The 18,857-nt window shown below is 46.7% G+C and overlaps 1 protein-coding gene across 1 annotated transcript; it reads right to left on the minus strand.

Moving 5' to 3' along the window:
- Positions 1-9,095: 9,095 nt before the first annotated feature.
- Positions 9,096-18,612, minus strand: LOC124683624. The gene is made up of 6 exons (XM_047218106.1): positions 18,278-18,612; positions 17,973-18,164; positions 17,331-17,856; positions 10,012-10,235; positions 9,738-9,929; positions 9,096-9,672 (listed from the first exon to the last, which is right to left on the minus strand). The coding sequence occupies exons 1-6, from the start codon at positions 18,491-18,493 to the stop codon at positions 9,121-9,123; spliced, it is 1,902 nt and encodes a 633-aa protein (XP_047074062.1). The 5' UTR covers positions 18,494-18,612; the 3' UTR covers positions 9,096-9,120.
- Positions 18,613-18,857: the final 245 nt, after the last annotated feature.

The raw sequence follows: 18,857 nt of genomic DNA on the forward strand, positions 1-18,857 counted from the left end.
ATCAATCTATTACCTATGTGTTGTTTATGATCTTGCATGCTCTCCGTTATTAGTAGAGGCTCGGCCAAGTTTTTACTCTTAACTCCAAGAGGGAGTATTTATGCTCGATAGTGGGTTCATGCCTCCATTAAATCCGGGACAAGTGATGGAAAGTTCTAAGGTTGTGGATGTGCTTGTTGCCACTAGGGATAAAACATTGATGCTATGTCCGAGGATGTAGTTATTGATTACATTACGCACCATACTTAATGCAATTGTCTGTTGTTTTGCAACTTAATACTAGAAGGGGTTCGAATGATAACCGGAAGGTGGAATTTTTAGGCATAGATGCATGCTGGATAGCGGTCTATGTACTTTGTCGTAATGCTCAATTAAATCTCACAATATTCATCATATCATGTATGTGCATTGTCATGCCCTCTCTATTTGTCAATTGCCCGACTGTAATTTGTTCAGCCAACATGCTATTTATCTTATGGGAGAGACACCTCTAGTGAACTGTGGACCCCGGTCCATTCTTTTACATCTAAAATACAAATCTGCTGCTATTGTTCTTTACTGTTCTTGCAAACAATCATCATCCACACTATACATCTAATCCTTTGTTACAGCAAGCCGGTGAGATTGACAACCTCACTGTTTCGTTGGGGCAAAGTATTTTGGTTGTGTTGTGCAGGTTCCACGTTGGCGCCGGAATCTCCGGTGTTGCGCCGCACTACATCCCGCCGCCATCAACCTTCAACGTGCTTCTTGGCTCCTCCTGGTTCGATAAACCTTGGTTTCTTTCTGAAGGAAAACTTGCTGCTGTGCGCATCATACCTTCCTCTTGGGGTTCCCAACGAACGTGTGAGTTACACGCCATCAGGGGCCACGGTAGGCCATGATGCCCTAGAGAGTCTGATCGCGCCACCACAGCCGACAACCGGCCTCGTTGAAGTTCGAACGAGGCGGGGCCGTCCTCCTCGTGCCTGGCAAGCGCACTCTCACGCCGATTGATGAAGAAGCTTTCCCAAGTCGGGTTGTAGTCGAGATGCCACTGGGGATTCCTCCACTGCTTTGGTGTGAGCTCGAAGTAGTAGTGGTTCGTGATGGCCATCTCGCGCGCCACACCTAGAGGGACATGAGGGACCGGTACGCCTCCGACACTCAGCAACCAGCCGGTCGGGACGCGGTAGCCCGGCGGGCAAGGGTAGTTCGAGGCGCAAAGCGCCTCCTCCTCCCGGGGGGTTAGAGATACGATGGAATCCATGGGAGAGAATGATGAGGTTTGCAGATATGAGTCTAGATGTGATATGTAAATGGAGGCCAAGCCTACATATATATAGTGAAAAAATGGCGGGATGACGGAGGCGGGAAGACAGAGGCGGGAACCGGTGGAAAGCGCGGGAAGAAAATAGGCGGGAACGCAATGGCGCGGGAAACTTAACCCTAACCCTAACCCTAACCTTTAGTACCAGCTGGTGGGTGCAACCGGTACTAAAGGTGGTTTTTCTGTCATGTAACAAAACTGTCGGTGGGATAAGGATGCGTGGGTAACCTTTCGTACCGGCTGGTAGGTGCAACCGGTACTAAAGGTGGTTTTTCTGTCATGTAACAAAACTGTCGGTGGGATAAGGACGCGTGGGTAACATTTCGTACCGGCTGGTGGGTACAACCGGTACTAAAGGTGGTTTTTCTGTCATGTAACAAAACTGTCGGTGCGATAAGGACGCGTGGGTGACCTTTAGTACCAGCTGGTGGGTGCAACTGGTACTAAAGCTATCGGCAGGATCAGGACGCCCTGCTCGATGAGATAAAGCATGTAGCGCACGACGCCCTGTCGGAGGAACAAGACAAAGCAGAAGCGGGACCGTGCCTATAAAAGGAACACCGATACGCCTTGGGAAGCAGATCAAGAAGCAGGTAGGGAGAGTTTCATCCCCATGGATGGAGGAAAGGGTTGGGAAATCTCCCGTGGCGCAGCTTCTCGAAGATGTCGTTGGTGCACACGCCGTACGACATCTTCGGAAGCTGCGCCTCGGAAAAATTTCCCTGCAAGCCAGTGAAAGACTCCATCTACTCTAACAGTAATGGGGAAAGGGTTGGGAAATCTCCCGTGGCGCAGCTTCTCTAAGATGTCGTTGGTGCACAGGCCCTACGACATCTTCGGAAGCTGCGCCTCGAAATTTTTTCCTTGCAAGCCCGTGAAAGACTCCATCTACTCTAACAGTAATGTGGAAAGGGTTGGGAAATCTCCCGTGGCACAGCTTCTTGAAGATGTCGTTGGTGCACACGCCCTACGACATCTTCGGAAGCTGCGCCTCGGAAAAATTTCCATGCAAGCCCGTGAAAGACTCCATCTCCATTGTTAATATCTTACATACAGTAACATCATTGCACAAAAGTGATTTCCATATTGAGATACACAAGTTATGATCCCTATCTAGCTAGTCTTCTGAGTTTTCTTCGTGTGTTTCCCTTTCTTCTGATTGCGACGCAACCATGGACAATCTTCATTATTTAAGATGATGCTTGGGTAAGTTTTTACCTTGAAGGGTGGAATATCATCAAACTTATTATAATCTTCTGACATGTCTGTCTTGTCCTCTACTCCCACGATGTTTCTTTTTCCTGAAAGAACTATGTGGCTCTTTGGCTCATCGTATGATGTGTCCTCTTGCCTTTCTTTTCTTTTTTTCGGTTTGCTAGACATGTCCTTCACATAAAAAACCTGAGCCACTTCACTGGCTAGGACGAATGGTTCGGTGTCATACCCTAGATTCTAGAGATCCACTGTAGTCATTTCGTACTGCGGGTCGACCTGTACCCCGTCTTTCAGGTTGAACCATTTGCACCGGAACAAAGGGACCTTGAAATTAGGTCCATAGTCAACTTCCCATATCTCCTCTATGTACCCATAATATGTGACCTTCTTCCATTGTCATCTGCTGCATCAAAGCGGACACCACTGTTTTGGTTGGTGCTCTTTTTATCTTGGTCAAACGTGTAAAATGTATTCCCATTAATCTCGTACCCTTGAAAAGTCGATATAGTAGAAGATGGTTGCTTGGCCAACAAGTATATCTGCTCGTCATCAGTGACATTCATGAGAGGTGTTTGCAACTAACCGCCGAAAGTCTTCATGTGTTCTCCATCAATCCAATCTTCACGTTGATCCGGGTATTTAGAGCGTAAGATATCCTTGTGTTCCTCTTTGTACGGAGCCACCAAGATGGAATTATGTAGAATTGTGTTGTGTGCTTGAGTGAAAGAATTTCCGTCCATACAAGTTGTTGCTTTCTTTCCTATCGTGCCTTTTCCACGCAGTCTCCCCTCATAGCGCGATTCAGGAACACCGATCGGCTTAAGGTCAGGAATAAAGTCAACACAAAACTCAATGACCTCCTTTGTTCCATAGCCCTTGGATATGCTTCCTTCTAGCCTAGCCCGGTTATGAACGTACTTCTTTAAGACTCCCATGAATCTCTCAAAGGGGAACATGTTGTGTAGAAATACAAGACCGAGAACGCCAATCTCTTCGACCAGGAGAACTAGGAGATGTGTCATAATATTGAAGAAGGATGGTGGGAACACCAACTGGAAGCTGACTAGACATTGCACCACATCCTTCTGTAAATTTTGTAGAGTAAGTGGATTGATCACCTTCTGAGAAATTGCACTGAGGAACGCACATAGCTTCACAATGGGGACTCGAACATTTTCCGGCAGAAGCCCCCTCAATGCAACCAGAAGTAATTGTGTCATAATCACATGGCAGTCATGAGACTTTAGGTTTGAAACTTTTTCTCTGACATGTTTATTATTGCCTTTATATTCGACGAGAAGCCAGACGGGACCTTGATGGTACACAGGACTTCAAAAAAGATCTCCTTCTTTTCTTTGGTAAGAGCGTAGCTGGCAGCACCTTGATACTTCTCTGGATTCAGGTTGTTTCCTTCGTGGATACTTTGCTGGTCCTGCCGTGCATCCGGTGTATCTTTCGTCTTCCCATACACACCGAAGTTTAGCAGGTTCACGCAAAGATTTTTCGTCACGTGCATCACGTCGATTGCAGAGTGAACCTCTAGGAATTTCCAGTAGGGTAGCTCCCAAAATATAGACTTCTTCTTCCACATGGGTACGTGTCCGTCAACATCATGCGGAACAGATTGTCCGCCAAGACCCTTTCCAAAGATCACTTTTAAATCCTTGACCATATCATATATAACTTCCCCGCAAGGGCGGGTAGGCTTCGTTCGGTTATCTGCCTCACCTCCGAAATGCTTTCCTCTCTTTCTTACGTGATGTTGTTTTGGAAGAAATCGACGATGCCCCAGGTACACATTCTTGTTTCCCAAATATATACTGTCAGTCTCACCTAAACAGTTGTGCATGCATTGTATCCCTTGTTTGACTGTCCTGAAATGTTACTAAGAGCAGGCCAATCATTGATGGTTACAAACAACAACGCTCGTAGGTTAAATTCCTTTTGTTCGTGCTCATCCCACACAGGTACACCTTCTTCACGCCACAACTCTAAAAGTTCTTCAACCAATGGCCTAAGGTACACATCAATGTCGTTGCCGGGTTGCCTCGGGCCCTGGATGAGCACTGGCATCATAATGAACTTCCGCTTCATGCACAACCAATGAGGAAGGTTATAGATACATATAGTCACTGGCCAGGTGCTATGACTGGAGCTCTACTCCCAGAAAGGATTAAAGCCATCTGTACTTAGACCAAATCTTAAGTTCCTTGCGTCATCTGAAAATGACTTGAACTCTCTGACGATTTTTCTCCACTGCGACCCGTCAGCGGGGTGTCTCAGCATCACATCTTTCTTACGATCCTCTTTGTGCCATCGCAACAACTTGGCATGCTCTTTGTTTTGGAACAAACGTTTCAACCGTGGTATTATAGGAGCATACCACATCACCTTCGCATGAACCCTCTTCCTGGGGTTCGACTCGCCCTCAACATCGCCGGGGTCATCTCGCCTGATCTTATACCTCAATGCACTACATACCGGGCATGCATTCAAATTCTCGTACTCCTTGCGGTAGAGGATGCAGTCATTGATGCATGCATGTATCTTATGCACCTCTAATCCTAGAGGGCAGACAACCTTCTTTGAATAGTACGTACTAGAGGGCAATACGTTCTCCCCTGGAAGCATCTTCTTTATTATTTTCAGCAACTTTTCAAATCTCTTGTCAGAAGTACCGTTCTCTGCCTTCCATTCCAGCAATTCCAGCGTGGTACCCAACTTTTTCTGGCCAACTTCACACTTTGGGTACAACAGTTTGTTGTGATCCTCTAACATTTTATCCAACTTCAACCTCTCCTTTCACTTCCGCAGTTTATCTTCGCATCAAGAATGGCCCGACCCAAATCGTCATCGGGGTCATCAAATATCGGCTCATCAAAAATTGGCTCTTCTTCAGCTTCGTCTTCCCCCATTCTACTATCACCGTCTTCAGTGAACATTGGATAGTTGTCACTATCCTCTTCTTCTTCGTTGTCTTTCAATATAACCCCTCCTTCTCCATGCTTGGTCCAACAATTATAGCTGGGCATGAAACCGTTCTCCAGCAGGTGGACGTGAATGGTCTTTGAGGTAGAGTAATCCTTCATATTCTTACAGGAACTACATGGACAATAGATGAAACCATTCGACCGCCTGTTTGCCTCAGCCACGTTGAGAAAATAATGCATGCCATTAATGAAGTCGGGATGGCACCGGTCACCGTACATCCATTGTCGACTCATCTGCATTATATATGTATATCAAAAATCATTAATTACACAACATCATGGATATATGAGTGACCAACTTAATTAATATTCAAGTTCATCACATAAAACTAATTTTTTTTATAAAAAAGAAGAGGCTCACCGAGGTGGTACGGTGCCGTCTAGGGGACGACACTGGCGATCGACGGCGGTGAGAACGGCGATGATACTAAAACCTACAAATCATACTATAATTTGAGCTCAAATTGCATATAAAAAAATAAAATCCCTAACTTAGGCATTTCATCAAACATCTTGCTAGCACTAGAAAAATAGTACGAGTTAAAAATACCAAAGAAATGAGCTAAATTAGGAACGCCGGAAGAAAGGTTGATATTGCTAACTCTTGGATAGATGGAGTTCGTTAATCTTGTTAAAATGGTGGAGAAAAAATGAAAATTTGTTGGAGTGTGAGAGGTGCAAAAATTTTAGAAATGTGAGAGAGAGGGAAAAAATGAGAAGGGGTTGATCGGGTTGGGGGCCGGGCCGTGTGGGTCATATAGGAGGCACCCTTTAGTACCGGTTCTTAACCTGAACCGGTATCAAAGGTCCAGCCCTGGCCCCACCGCGCGTCTGAATTTTGGCCGAAGACCTTTCGTACCGGTTCCTAACACGAACCGGTACGAAAGCCCCTCCCAAACCGGTACCAAAGGTCCTCGCCCGCCTGAGCCCTCAAACCGGTACAAATAACCCCTTTAGTACCGGTTCGTAAGGGAACCAGTACTAAAGGCTTAGATGGTTGCCCCATTTTCCACCAGTGTAACAAGCTCCCCCGCTCCCCTGGCCTACATCACATTACAAACTTCGGCTATACCGCATCACTTCCCCTGCAAAAATGAGTTATACTCTTCCAACACTTTTTAATAGATTACGTGGCTCTGTGGATTTGATGAAAACCGTTGCTTCGTACATGACCATTGAACACAACTTTCATGATTGTTCATTGACACCGAATAGATTTGAACACCTCGAAGGCCCCGCTAAACGATCAACCATACGCGTGACCCCCCCCGTGGCTCAACTATACACATGCCCTCAAGTCGGGTAGTATTAATACTTGACTAAAGCGTGAGAAACCAACATCCACAAAGTTGATTTACTGCACAAGTGAGCTCTTATCAAAACGGTCTCGATCCGTAAGGTTGGTCGGACCGCTAAAATCACAATGTCACGAAGATCAAAATAGAAACAAGAGGGTAACAAATAATCATGATCATCATTTCGGTTATCTCATATAACCTCTAAATGCACCTTGCATGGATGCATAAATCTGGCTCGGATGCTATTTTGGGAGAATGCGCTACACAAGATCATTTGCAAAATAGAACGCATACAATCGCGCTCTCGTTTCTTTTATTATTTTCCTCCTTTGTTATATAATAACTTAATGTTTTATTTCTATCAATCATCGAATCGATTAGCTCTAGGTCATGCTTAGGTCGACGAATCTAGCAGGTTGTACGCATGGTTGTACCTAGGGAACGTCCACACCCAGCCCTCCAAGCCCGCTCCCATCTAAGAATGGGAATGGAGCTAGGTAGGGCAGGTATACCAATACCAAATCTAAATCCTCGTCCACCAAGGTATCCATTGATATCTATGAGTAATGCATATGAATATCAAAGTAACAATATTTCAACACAACATATTATTTAAAATATGTCAAATCTCATGTCAACGAGATATCCATTGAATATCCACATGGCAAAACCTCTTTTCATCCCACCCCGTGAGTTAGCGAATATCCATAACCAACCCACCCCAGCAGGCCTGATATATGTGGATAAAATTATCATCCTTACTCCTAGCATGCCAACGGGCATGCATGCTGCTCTTCTTTTTCATGCACATCCTAGAGTCAGCTGAAACCCTCTGTACCAGAGGAAAGCTATTAAGTGTTTACCAAAAAACTAAGAGATGATATCACCCCAAAAAGGTTAGTATCATGCAATACCGAGTTTGTTGGGTCTCGTAGCAGATTTTTTTCCTACTATAATTAAACCCTAATGCGCCTCAGATCTATTTATGTAGTAATGTGGTAATGGATACGATATCGGAAACGTACCCTCGTTGACCGATAGCGGTTACCGTCCGCTAGAACATGGACGATGTAGTCGAACACGCGACACCGACCTGAGGGTCGTGAAGAAGTCCTCTCCTCGACGTCAAGTACGTACCGCAAGTGCAGCATCTCGTAGTTTCGCACATGTACGGTGCTCAACGACGCTCCCGCCTCCATTCCAGCGAAGTTGCGAAAGTATAGATTCTAGATCTGGATCCTGGCAGCGCTCCCGAGTACAGGGTGGAGTCTCTCCCATCCTGCGCAGTTCTTCAGGGAACCATGCGGAGTCGGAAACTAGAGAGAGAAAATAGCCCAAAATATTGTGTATTTATTTTGCGCAATAACTCCACTATATACAGAGAGCAACGAGTACTTTTTTTTTTGAGATGAAGAGCAACGAGTACTTTTCTTTTTGTTGAACCAAGAAGTGTGTTACCCTACGGTCCGAGAATAACATAGCTATGATCGGTGATTATATCACCGACCATGTGATCACCAGGGGTCTGGAAAACCATTGCGATCACTATGAAATCCACGAAGATATAATCATCACTTGAACCTATTCAAATAGTCTTACTCTTTTGTCCATTTGATACTTTCACTTGTCCGAGATATGATCATCGGTATCACGATACATAGTTCGATCTCGTTACCGACATGCAATTATCACGACCACCCTATCACGGTGTTGTGGTTCAAATAGCCAAAGCAACTTTAGGGTCCGGTGATTAATAAAATCTCACGGTGTAAGGATTAAATTACTATGCATTCTTTGTAAGTATCGTAACATTGAACTCCATACGGTATGATCATGTTACGGTACTTATGTTGCGGGTATGTCCATCATATCATTCATCTAATGATATGATCTTCTTTTCGATAACGTGTGTGTCCATGATCGGGAAAACCTCGACCAACTATTGACCTTAATGAACCAGTCATGCACTTGCGAGGTAACCATGGACAACTGGTTATGAACACGTGTATTAGTGTTTCCTCATAATACAATTATAGAATGGCATAAAACTAATTATGAACATTTGGACATATAATGTATCCAATGCAGATTAAGACAGCTCAATAGTAAGGCAGATTAATTTTGAAATGAGGGGGTAATATTTCAGTACATCTTGTAGGCAGATAACAAGTAAGTTTTCACGGCTTCACTACACATCCCGATTATCTGGACCCATAATAACAATCTTGGTGGCAGGTGACAGGTGTCGACTGCCGGTTAAAATCTCATAAGTTTGTGGTCTGATGCTAGCCAGAAACAGGCGACACCTTTAGTTGAGCATCCTGCAGTTCAACCTGACCTCCGTCGGCGTCCCCGCGGCGGGCAGGAGGCCACCCATCTTGACCATCGCCTTGGCAAAGTCGCCTGCGAAGATCTTGGCATTGCCGCTGTACTTCCTGACCAGCCCGTCCTGCGAACCGCCGTTGAAGAGTTCCTGGTCCGAGTGCATCAGCCCGCGCTGCGCCACGAGGTTCGTGTAGTAGGCATTGTCGAACGTGTCCGGCGTCTGGTCGTCGAACGGCGCGAGGTTGCCGTCCCCGCCGGTCTGCGGGCACGTCCGCTGCCGCGCCGCCGCGAAGGTGGCGTTGATGTTGGGCTCGCCGTAGATGCGGCCGCGGAAGAAGACGCAGCGGACCCGTCCCACGGTGTGCGCGCCGGAGAGCGCCGTCATCTCGCGCGCCGAGAGGCCCTTGGCCGCAAACGCCGCGACGAGGGACGTGGCGCTGGAGCCGGGGCCCGGGAGGTTGGCGTTGGCCGCGCTCTGGCTCGCCGTGCGCGAGTCCTTCCGGCCCAGCGGCACCTTCCACGTCGGGCCCCTGAGCTGCAGAGTGGCGTCAGTAACACATTGCGACCTGGAAGGTACGTACCACTGGGATGTATACTCACCAAGTTTACGGCATCGCGAGCTGCCAACGCGACGATGTCGGCGCATGAGACTGTGGTCTTGCAGGCGGCCTCGACGCGCGTCTTGATGGCGTCGATCACCTCGTACCCACGGACGGAGTTGGCGTTGGCGCCGGCGTTCTTCTCGCCGGTGAACGTCGGCGTGTCGTCGAGGAGGATCGAGGCGTCGCATCCCTGCACAAGCATACGCACGCTTGTTAATTAAGCTAGCCAGCCAGGCGGAGCAGAGGCGATGACAAATGCGATATGGACTGACGTTGACGAAGCAGTCGTGGAAGAAGAGGCGAATGATGGACGCGCCCATCCGCGGCTCCGCGGCGACGGCCGGCGCCATGACCGCCCGCACGATGGATTCCACGTTGGGGCACGTCTTGGCGTAGAACTTGTTGGACAGCTTCGCGTTGCAAGGAAGAAGCAGGCAGAGGACTAGCAGAGCAGTGACAAGAACAAAACTCCTGGCGAACAAGAGGCCCATACCGGCCGGTCGATCTGTTAGATCTGAAATCTGCTGCTACGTACGACAAATAAAGCAGAGAAGAATGGATTTGATGGAGCTAAGTGACAAGGGAGGGACAAGAGAGAATGTGTTGTATTTATAGCTCGCGCTCAATCACCTGCTGATTGTTGGTCTCACGGCTGCGGTAGTGCGCGGCGCACCATGGTGCGCGTGGCCGGCGATCGAGCAGCTAATCAGGATATGCCAGTCCTCGCTTTGGGGAACAGAACAAAGGCGGAGCGCGACCGGGGGCATCATCCGTCTTTGCGTGGTGTGCGAAGCTTCAGAACATGATAAAAAGCGGCGCCTTAACTCTGGTTTTGCCGGCGATTGTACGTGAGTGGGCGCCCTCGACTGAGAGGGTGCATCTGTTTGGCGGCTATAATGTTGAAGCGTCCCAAAAAATATGATGGCTGAAAACTGGTCGTTGGAGCCCAATTAGGACTGACGGAAACGGAGAACATCTGCGACTGATGGTGGGGAGGGAGCTTGGCTGCGCGCTGGCCACCACCATTGGCCCTGCATGTGCATGTGCCGCGGTGCGCGCGCTAGTGCGAGTGCGTTCCTCCGTTCGTGCTTCACAACTCGATCTCGCACCAACATGAATGCCTGATGGAAAACCAGCCTCGGTGCTCCAACTGTTACGAGTTACGATTACCTGATTGGCGATGGCAAGTTCTGGTATACTTCAACTCGGTCGGAAAATGTTGCAGGAGGATAAGTGTGAGATAAGTGTGAGTGGGGTCTGGTCATCGTCTGTACTCTGAAGCAAGGTTCATATGTAGAAACGTGGAGACTCACTACTAGAAAAAGGTTTAGAGCATCTCCACCGGCGTCCTCCATAGCAACTCCAAAGGCGATTTGGAGGTCGGTCTGCTTTTTGGGCTCGCACCGGTACGCCCCAAACGGCGCCGGCTAGTTTTTGAGCCTAATAGAATCGCCGGCATCCCCGTACCGGCCCCTTCGCGTAGAGCGCTAATCGGGCACGCCGGCGCCTCACGGCACGTTAGAAAACGAGCGTGGGCTCCGTCTGACAGCCCAACGCACTGATTTCCCCACCTTTTACCCACACCCGAGCCGACTCCCACCCCTCTAGATCGCCACCGTTGCTGTCGCCGCTGCGCCCCTGCTTGCAATAGACACCGTCGCCTGTCTAGGAACCGCTGCCATCGACACGGGCGCCACCCCCTCGACCGACGGCCGCTGTTTCGCCCGGAACAGATCTCGCCGCGACCGCGGCACAACCGCCCCACCCGCAAGGTGTTTGTCCGATTTCCGCGATGGACAACGACGACGAGATGATCCTACAGCTGTTCACGGAGGAGCAAAACGATGAGGCTATCCGGCGGCAACATCAGCAACTGATTCTGACAAGCATGTTGCGTGTTCGCCAGCCTTTCTTTGTCGTGCCTCGGCGCGGCGGCTCAAAGCCAGGCAAGAGGAGGAACATCAACCGACATCGTCAAGCCGGCGCAATGCTGCTTGACGCCGACTACTTCAACGACGACGCGACTCATTCGCCGAAAGAATTTTGGTGCCGGTTTAGGATGAACAAGGCGATGTTCCTGAAGATTGTCTACGGCGTCAGGGAGTACGACAACTACTTCATGGCCAAGCAAGATTGCACAGGTTTGTGGGGCTTCACATCAATTCAGAAATGCACTGCTGCAATGCGTTGTCTTGCATACGGAGCTCCTCCAGATACAACCAATGACTACCTACAGATGGCAGAGTCGACATGTACAGAGACTCTCTACAGATTTTGTTGAGCCATCATAGTCGTGTTTGCTAAAGACTATTTGAGAGAACCAAGAGCAGATGATACAGTCCTGCAAAGAAATGTAACAAGAGGGTTTCCTAGGATGCTCGGAAGCATTGACTGCATGTATTGGGGCTATAATAATTGTCATTTTGCTTGGCAGGGAATCTAGAAGGGGTATACTGGTGAGTGCAGTGTTATTCTTGAGGCGGTAGCAGACCATGACCTTTGGATTTGGCATGCCGAAAAAAAAAAGATATCAATGTGTTGCGGCGCTCTCCGATTCTTACCAGGCTAGCTGAGGGAGAAGCTCCTACCGTGAACTTTGAGATAAACGGTCACACATACACTAAAGGGTACTATCTAGCTGATGGTATCTACCCGACGTATGCTACGTTTGTGAAGACAATTCCCTCTCCAGCAAACGAGATGGAAGCTTATTTCGCAACATGCCAAGAAGCAACACGCAAGGATGTTGAGCGTGTTTTTGGGGTGCTTCAGCAGCGTTTCGCGATTTTCAGGTACCATGCTCTCACTTGGTCTGAGTCTCACTTGTGGGAGGTGATGAACGCATGTGTGATCATGCACAACATGATCATTCAGAGCGAGAGCGACGAACCTGTGCAGGATGATCAACCATTTGATTATCAAGGGCTACTTGTTGAGGTAGAGCATATACCCCCAAGAATTTGCCGCTTTTTTCTTCATATACACAATGAAGTTCGAGATGCAGATGTCCATGCACAACTTAAGACGGATCTAGCTGTGCATTTATGGGCAATGCATGATTTTATTTCTATTTGTTTGGTTATTTGGTTGTATGTATAATTTAATTTCCATTTGTTTGGTTGATTGATTGTATGAATAATTTAAGTACTATTTGTTTGCTTGCATGAATAAGTTAAGTACTATTTATGTGATTGTATGAATAATTGAACATAGTATGAATGAAATGTGATTGATATATTGTTTCAAAATATTATAAAAAGAAAAAGAAAAAGTTTTGAGGCCGTCGTTTGGGAGGCGTCGGTGTGGAAACAACGTTTCCAAATAGAGCATGCACTGCCGACGCCTCTATACAGCATTGCCGACGACCCTGCCGGTGACTATTTGGGACGCGCTGGTGGAGATGGTCTTATAGCAGCAACAACACACGTGGCGCAAAATCGAAGGTTCGCGGCTTGTAGCTCTTACCAGTGACAGGCAGGAAAAAATATGTCACCAAGTCAGGTGGTCTCCCCAACCCGTAGCACAAACATGATGCCTGATGGCAAACCGGCCTGGGTGCTCCAACTGTTACGAGTCAAGATTGCCTGATTGGGGATGGCAAGTTCTGGTATACTTCAACTCGGTCGGAAATGTTGCAGGAGGACAAGTGTGAGTGAGGTGCGTCTGAACTCTGAAGAAAAGGTCCATATGCAGAAATGTGGAGACTAGACAGCAACAGTTGCAGCCTCACTTCAATCTTTCCTTCTCGCGGATTGCTCACTCAAGCTAATGCTACATACTGGAACCTACCCTAAAAACACAAATGAGATATATCCGCCATCTCCAGCTCCATCTCTAAACTCGCAGCTAGCCACAAGAAGTACACAGTGCACTCACATGTCTGGGGTGACACTGTTAATTAATGGGCTGATGTATTTCGCAAAAAAAAATTAATGGGCTGATGAGCTCATGGTCCTTGAAGTAATACACATCCATATCGGTTTACTAGTCCATCACGTGTATCTAGATCGTTAATTTGATTTATAAAATATATAAAGAGTGGTGTTTTGAAAGCCGAGCTACATGTAGCTCTTTATTTTTAAATACTCAAAATTCATATTTCAATGTTAAATACAAATCTGAAACGAAGTCCTGGGAGTAGCCAATGGTTTATACCACAATGGTGTAAAATCTCAATACAAACTACTTTATATCCTAGAATACATAAAAATGAAAAATTCTGACAATTTTATAGTGAATAGTACAAATTTCAAGACTATTGATTTTGTCAGATTTTGTCAATTTCGTGTAGCCTAGAATACAAATCAGTTTGCATTGAGGTTTTGCACCATTGTAGCATACATCATTGGTTATCTCTAGAATTTTGATTCAAATTTTATAAAATTTTGAAATACAAATTCGGTGTGTTTGCAAATAAAGGGCTACGTGTAGCTCGGCCTCCGTTTGAAGTTCTCCAAATATAAGCACATAATACAAAATTCTACAGTTATAAAACTTAACGCTGAAGTTTTTAGTGACTTATTAATATATATCTTATAAAAGTTTGTCAAATTGACAACCAAGAGCTACGAGTAAGATTCATAAATTGATGCCGAAGGATTACGACTAAGATGTATTAGTAGTTACTCACTCCCTTAGTTATTGAATAGTACAAGGCCAGTACGAAAATTAAAATTTTCATTTATACAAGGACATTGTCTTTCCCTGAGAAGAATTGATTAGATTCTCTCTTGTACAATGGTCCATATTAATGTGAAGGTTTGCATGCAGTTATATACAGATAAAGACACAACATCCGACGTGTTTAATTAGCTTAGAGAACATAATTTTTTTGGGAAATGTGATATGATGGTAATACTGCTAGTTACCACAAACCTCTCTTTTCTGAATTAATATGTCATATCATTAAAATTCTTTGTTGGCAACTCGGCATTGCCTGTTACTCCCCCTATTACTAGTCTAGTAAAGTTTGGAGATACCGGGAGTACTTAATACTAAATCTCATTTTCCCTTACCGGTAGCCCCTCTTGGACCTTCTGGGTTTCAAAGTACTTTTGGTCCGGCTTGTTGTTCTGTCGGCGATGATGATCCTGATTTTTAAAGGTACGACTTGGCGAAGGCCGAGCTTTCGAAATGCCGGTGTAGCGAGCTGCACGTGAGTAACCAACCGTGAGTTTACCTATGTTCGACATGTGGGACGCTAATTACTACTAGGAAGTCCGGCGCGTTGTGTACATACACCTGGTCTGGTGGTCGCCTATCTGCGCACTTAGACGACGTACAATATAGGAAAACTAATGAAACTACATTAATACAAAAGTACACCGCCCAACTACAAAAGTACAACTCTATACTAGTAAAAAGTACAAGTGTATGAGAACCGAAGTATAAGTGTGCTTCAACCCAAAATACACCCTAGTACAAGTGTGCTAAAACTTAAAATACACTGAAGTACAAGTGTGATAAAACCTGACGTACATGGAAGTACGTGAGCTAAAACCGAAAGTACATGGAAGTACACCCGTAGTGAAATCCAAAGTACACCTAAGTACAATGTAGGCTAGGAACCCGAAGTACAAGTACACTGAAGCCCAAATCAACCAAAGTAGAACTGTGATAGTTTTGGAGGTATGACAAAAAAAAGTTTCACGAAATCTATCAATATGAGATCTAGTATTGAAAATCTCGACCCGAGGATCTCAAAAGCAAAAACTGTTCAAAATTTAGATGAACGGTTCTCAAGAATCTTTTATTGAAAAATCAAATCTGAAAAAGCACAAAACTTAGAAAACTCACCCTATCTCATCCTCATTTTGATTCCACTTGGGTTGCAACTGAAAATTTCCCCATAGCTTTATACTTGCATTGTGGTTCGTGTTAGTCATGAGTTGCATATGAGTTACAACTAAGATTTTGATAACGTCAAATGGCCGAGATCTAAGTTAATTTCTACCTAATTTTCAATCAACTAAGAATTAACTTACTTCTCATCCATGTAACGTCATCGAAACTCACTTGTGGCCCATGAAACAACTCATAAATAACATGAATCAAGAAGCAATCTAACAATCCGCGGTATTTTTCTTAGTTGCAACTCATGCCAAGCACGAATCATGAAGTAGTCTAATGGTGTGAAAATCGACTGAGAATTAAGCAAGTTCTCTGGCAATGGGAATTAGAAAAACGTTTAGGGAGTGACTAATGCTTAGTCGAAAATTAAATTAATTTTCACTAGGTGACATCATCAAATATATGGGTTATAACTCATGAGTATCATCAATTACGTTGCAAACTTAACTATTGGGGTGCATTTTCCTGAGTTGCAACCTATGTTGCAACTTATGACTAGCACATATAATGATGCAATCCAGCGGTATGTGATATTTTTCTCAGTTGCAGCTCACGTGGTAAACTTATGACTAGCACAAATTAGCAAAACCTACGAAATTATCAAAGTTTACAATGTTTGACTTAAGACAAATCCTGTGCGGGCACCGCAATACAATTCTTCCTTTTTCTTAGATTGAACAGTTGCTCTGCTTTCTCTCGAACAAAAATTGCAACTTGCCAATATGTATACATGATTGAATGTTATATATATTCCCCTGAAGAGGTTTTTGCCTTAAATCACAGCTCACAGACCAGCCAATCAGTCAACAACCACACAATTCATAGAACACGCACATTAGTGGCGGTATCGTATCATTGTTCTGAAACTTTTGCAGAGGATGAAAATTTTGAGGATGGATGTCAGTCTGATCTGTTGACGTGTACAAGTAGATTGCCTAGCCCTTTCCATCAGTTCGGACTTTTGGTTCAAGTGGCTAGTGCATGAAGCTTAACATGGTATCAAAGCCCTAGGTCTCGAGTTCAAATCCTGGCTTTCACAATTTATTCTTAAAATTATCTCTTCTCCCCCCTCTTCCCGCAGCCTCCTGCCGTGTGGTTCCGGCCTGCCGCTGCCTCTTTGCCTCTTTACACGTGTTGACTTGTCTTCTCGTCTTCCCGTCACACGTGAGAGGGGGTGTTGACGTGTACAAGTAGATTTCCTAGCCCTTTCCATCAGTTCGGACTTTTGGTTCAAGTGGCTAGTGCATGAAGTTTAACATGATCGTCTTGTCTCTAGTGGCGGTTAAACTTGTTGCTAGGATGTTGTTATTTTTTGTTCCTTATTTGCCACGACAAACACAAGAACTGGTGGCTGTTTTATCGGTTCCATTTTAAATTTCAGAAAAAATAGGTATCAAAAATTAATGTGACCTGTGCTTATGAGCAAGGCAATCAGTCAACCACCATAACAAACAGAATACTGTACATATCATTGTATCATTGTTCTCTGTATTGATGACTTGATGTACATTATGACATCTTGCAGTTTGAAATTTTGCCCCGGACAACTTAAGCAAACGAGTGTTTGTATATCTCGTTCTTCATATATATATATTCTTCCATACACTGATTACCCGAGAACCTGAACCAATACCTGTGTTTCCAAGAAATTTATTGGCACGCTTCGTGCATTTATAGCAAATATATAAACGGATATCATTTCCAAACTTCCCTTGTCGTTAGTTGGGCTTCCTGCAGTTCAACCTGATCTCCTGCGTCCCGGACGTCGGTAGCAGGTTGCCCATTTTCACCATGGCTGTCGCGAAGTCGGCGGAGAACCTGCTGGGGGTGTTGCTGTACTGCCTCACCAGCGCGTCCTGCGAGCCTCCGTTGAAGAGCTCCTGGTCAGAGTGCAGCAGGCCGCGCTGCTCAACCAGGTTCTGGTAGTAGGCGTTGTCGAAGCCGTCGGCGGTTCGCACGTCGAAGGGCGCGAGGTTGCTGTCGCCGCCGGAGCGTGGGCACGTCCCCTGCCGCAGCGTGGCGAAGCTGGCGTTGATGTTGCGCTCGGTGTAGATGCGGTTGCGGAAGAACTGGCACTGCGAGCGCCCGATGGTGTGCGCCCCGGAGAGCGCCGTCATGTCCTGCGGCGAGAGGTTCTTGTTGCCGAACATGGAGATGAGCGTGGCGAGGCTGGAGGTAGGGCCTGGGAGGTTGGAGTTGGCCGCGCTCTGGCTCGCCGTGCGCGAGTCCTTGCGCCCCAGCGGCACGTTCCAGGTGGGACCTCCGAGCTGCACGCACGGACGCGACGGTTGCAACCGAGTCAGCCATGCATGGCTAGGAAATAAGTAAGGAAAGAGGAGTGTATTTCACGGGTCAGTGCCCGTTGACGTGCTAGGAGACTAACCAGGTTGACTCCATCACGGGCGGCGAGCGCGAGGATGTCGGCGCAGGAGACGGTGGCCTTGCAGGAGGCCTCGACCTGGGTCTTGATGGCGTCGATCACCTCGAACCCACGGGCGGAGTTCGCGTTCGGCCCGGCGCTCTTCTCCCCGGTGATGGTCGACGAGTCGTCGAGTAGGATCGAGCCGTCACACCCCTGCCGTGATCAGATAAACAAAAACGTCAGTGGCCAGCACTTGACTAGGTATCTCGCAATCAAGAGCATAAGCAAGCAAGCAAAGTGCAGAAGGACAAGCAGAGCTAGCTAACATTGACGAAGCAGTCGTGGAAGAAGAGACGGAGGATGGAGGCGCCCATCCGCTTCTCCTTCTGCACGGCTGACGCCATCCCCGACCGCACGATGCCGGCGAGCTTGGGGCAAGACGTGGAGTAGAAGTTAGGCGAGAGCTGCGCGTTCGCCGTGCCAGCGAGAGCGGAGAGGACGAGGGCGAGGCCAAGGAAGGCCGACCTGGTGAAGACGGCCATTGTTTTGGACTCTTGGCTTGTGAGTTCGATCGATGAGGTGCGTGAGATGCATAGGGCGGCATCCAATATATAGTGCTCTGCTCGAGCTCGTGACGACGCTGACTGCTAGCTAGCCTGCGCATCCTGCATGGGCTGGCTCGAGGTTACACGCACACCCACGGCATAGTACAAAGCTCTTGGCCAAACATTGCAGCCGCAGCTGGATTTGGTTGACTAAAATCATTTTCGGCATGCTCGCTGCATGGGCCCCGGCTTGGATCGATGCTAACGGAGCAATCAGCATGCGCCTTGTGGTCTGAATTATTGCATGCATGTGTTTGTTAGTGTCATGTATACTTCCTCCAATATTATACGCGAGCCGACG

Source organism: Lolium rigidum, chromosome 1 (assembly GCF_022539505.1).
Source record: "Lolium rigidum isolate FL_2022 chromosome 1, APGP_CSIRO_Lrig_0.1, whole genome shotgun sequence".
Classification (NCBI taxonomy): Eukaryota; Viridiplantae; Streptophyta; class Magnoliopsida; order Poales; family Poaceae; genus Lolium; species Lolium rigidum.

What these genes read in the sequence shown, in the direction of transcription:
- LOC124683624 (XM_047218106.1), bottom strand. Translation starts at nt 18,493, where the DNA reads ATGGCCGTCTTCACCAGGTCGGCCTTCCTTGGCCTCGCCCTCGTCCTC. An exon ending in CGGGACGCAGGAGATCAGGT is followed by an intron (nt 10,236 to 17,330) that starts TGAACTGCAGGA and finishes CAGATCGACCGG; the next exon opens with CCGGTATGGGCCTCTTGTTC. An exon ending in TCCACGACTGCTTCGTCAAC is followed by an intron (nt 9,930 to 10,011) that starts GTCAGTCCATAT and finishes ATGCTTGTGCAG; the next exon opens with GGATGCGACGCCTCGATCCT.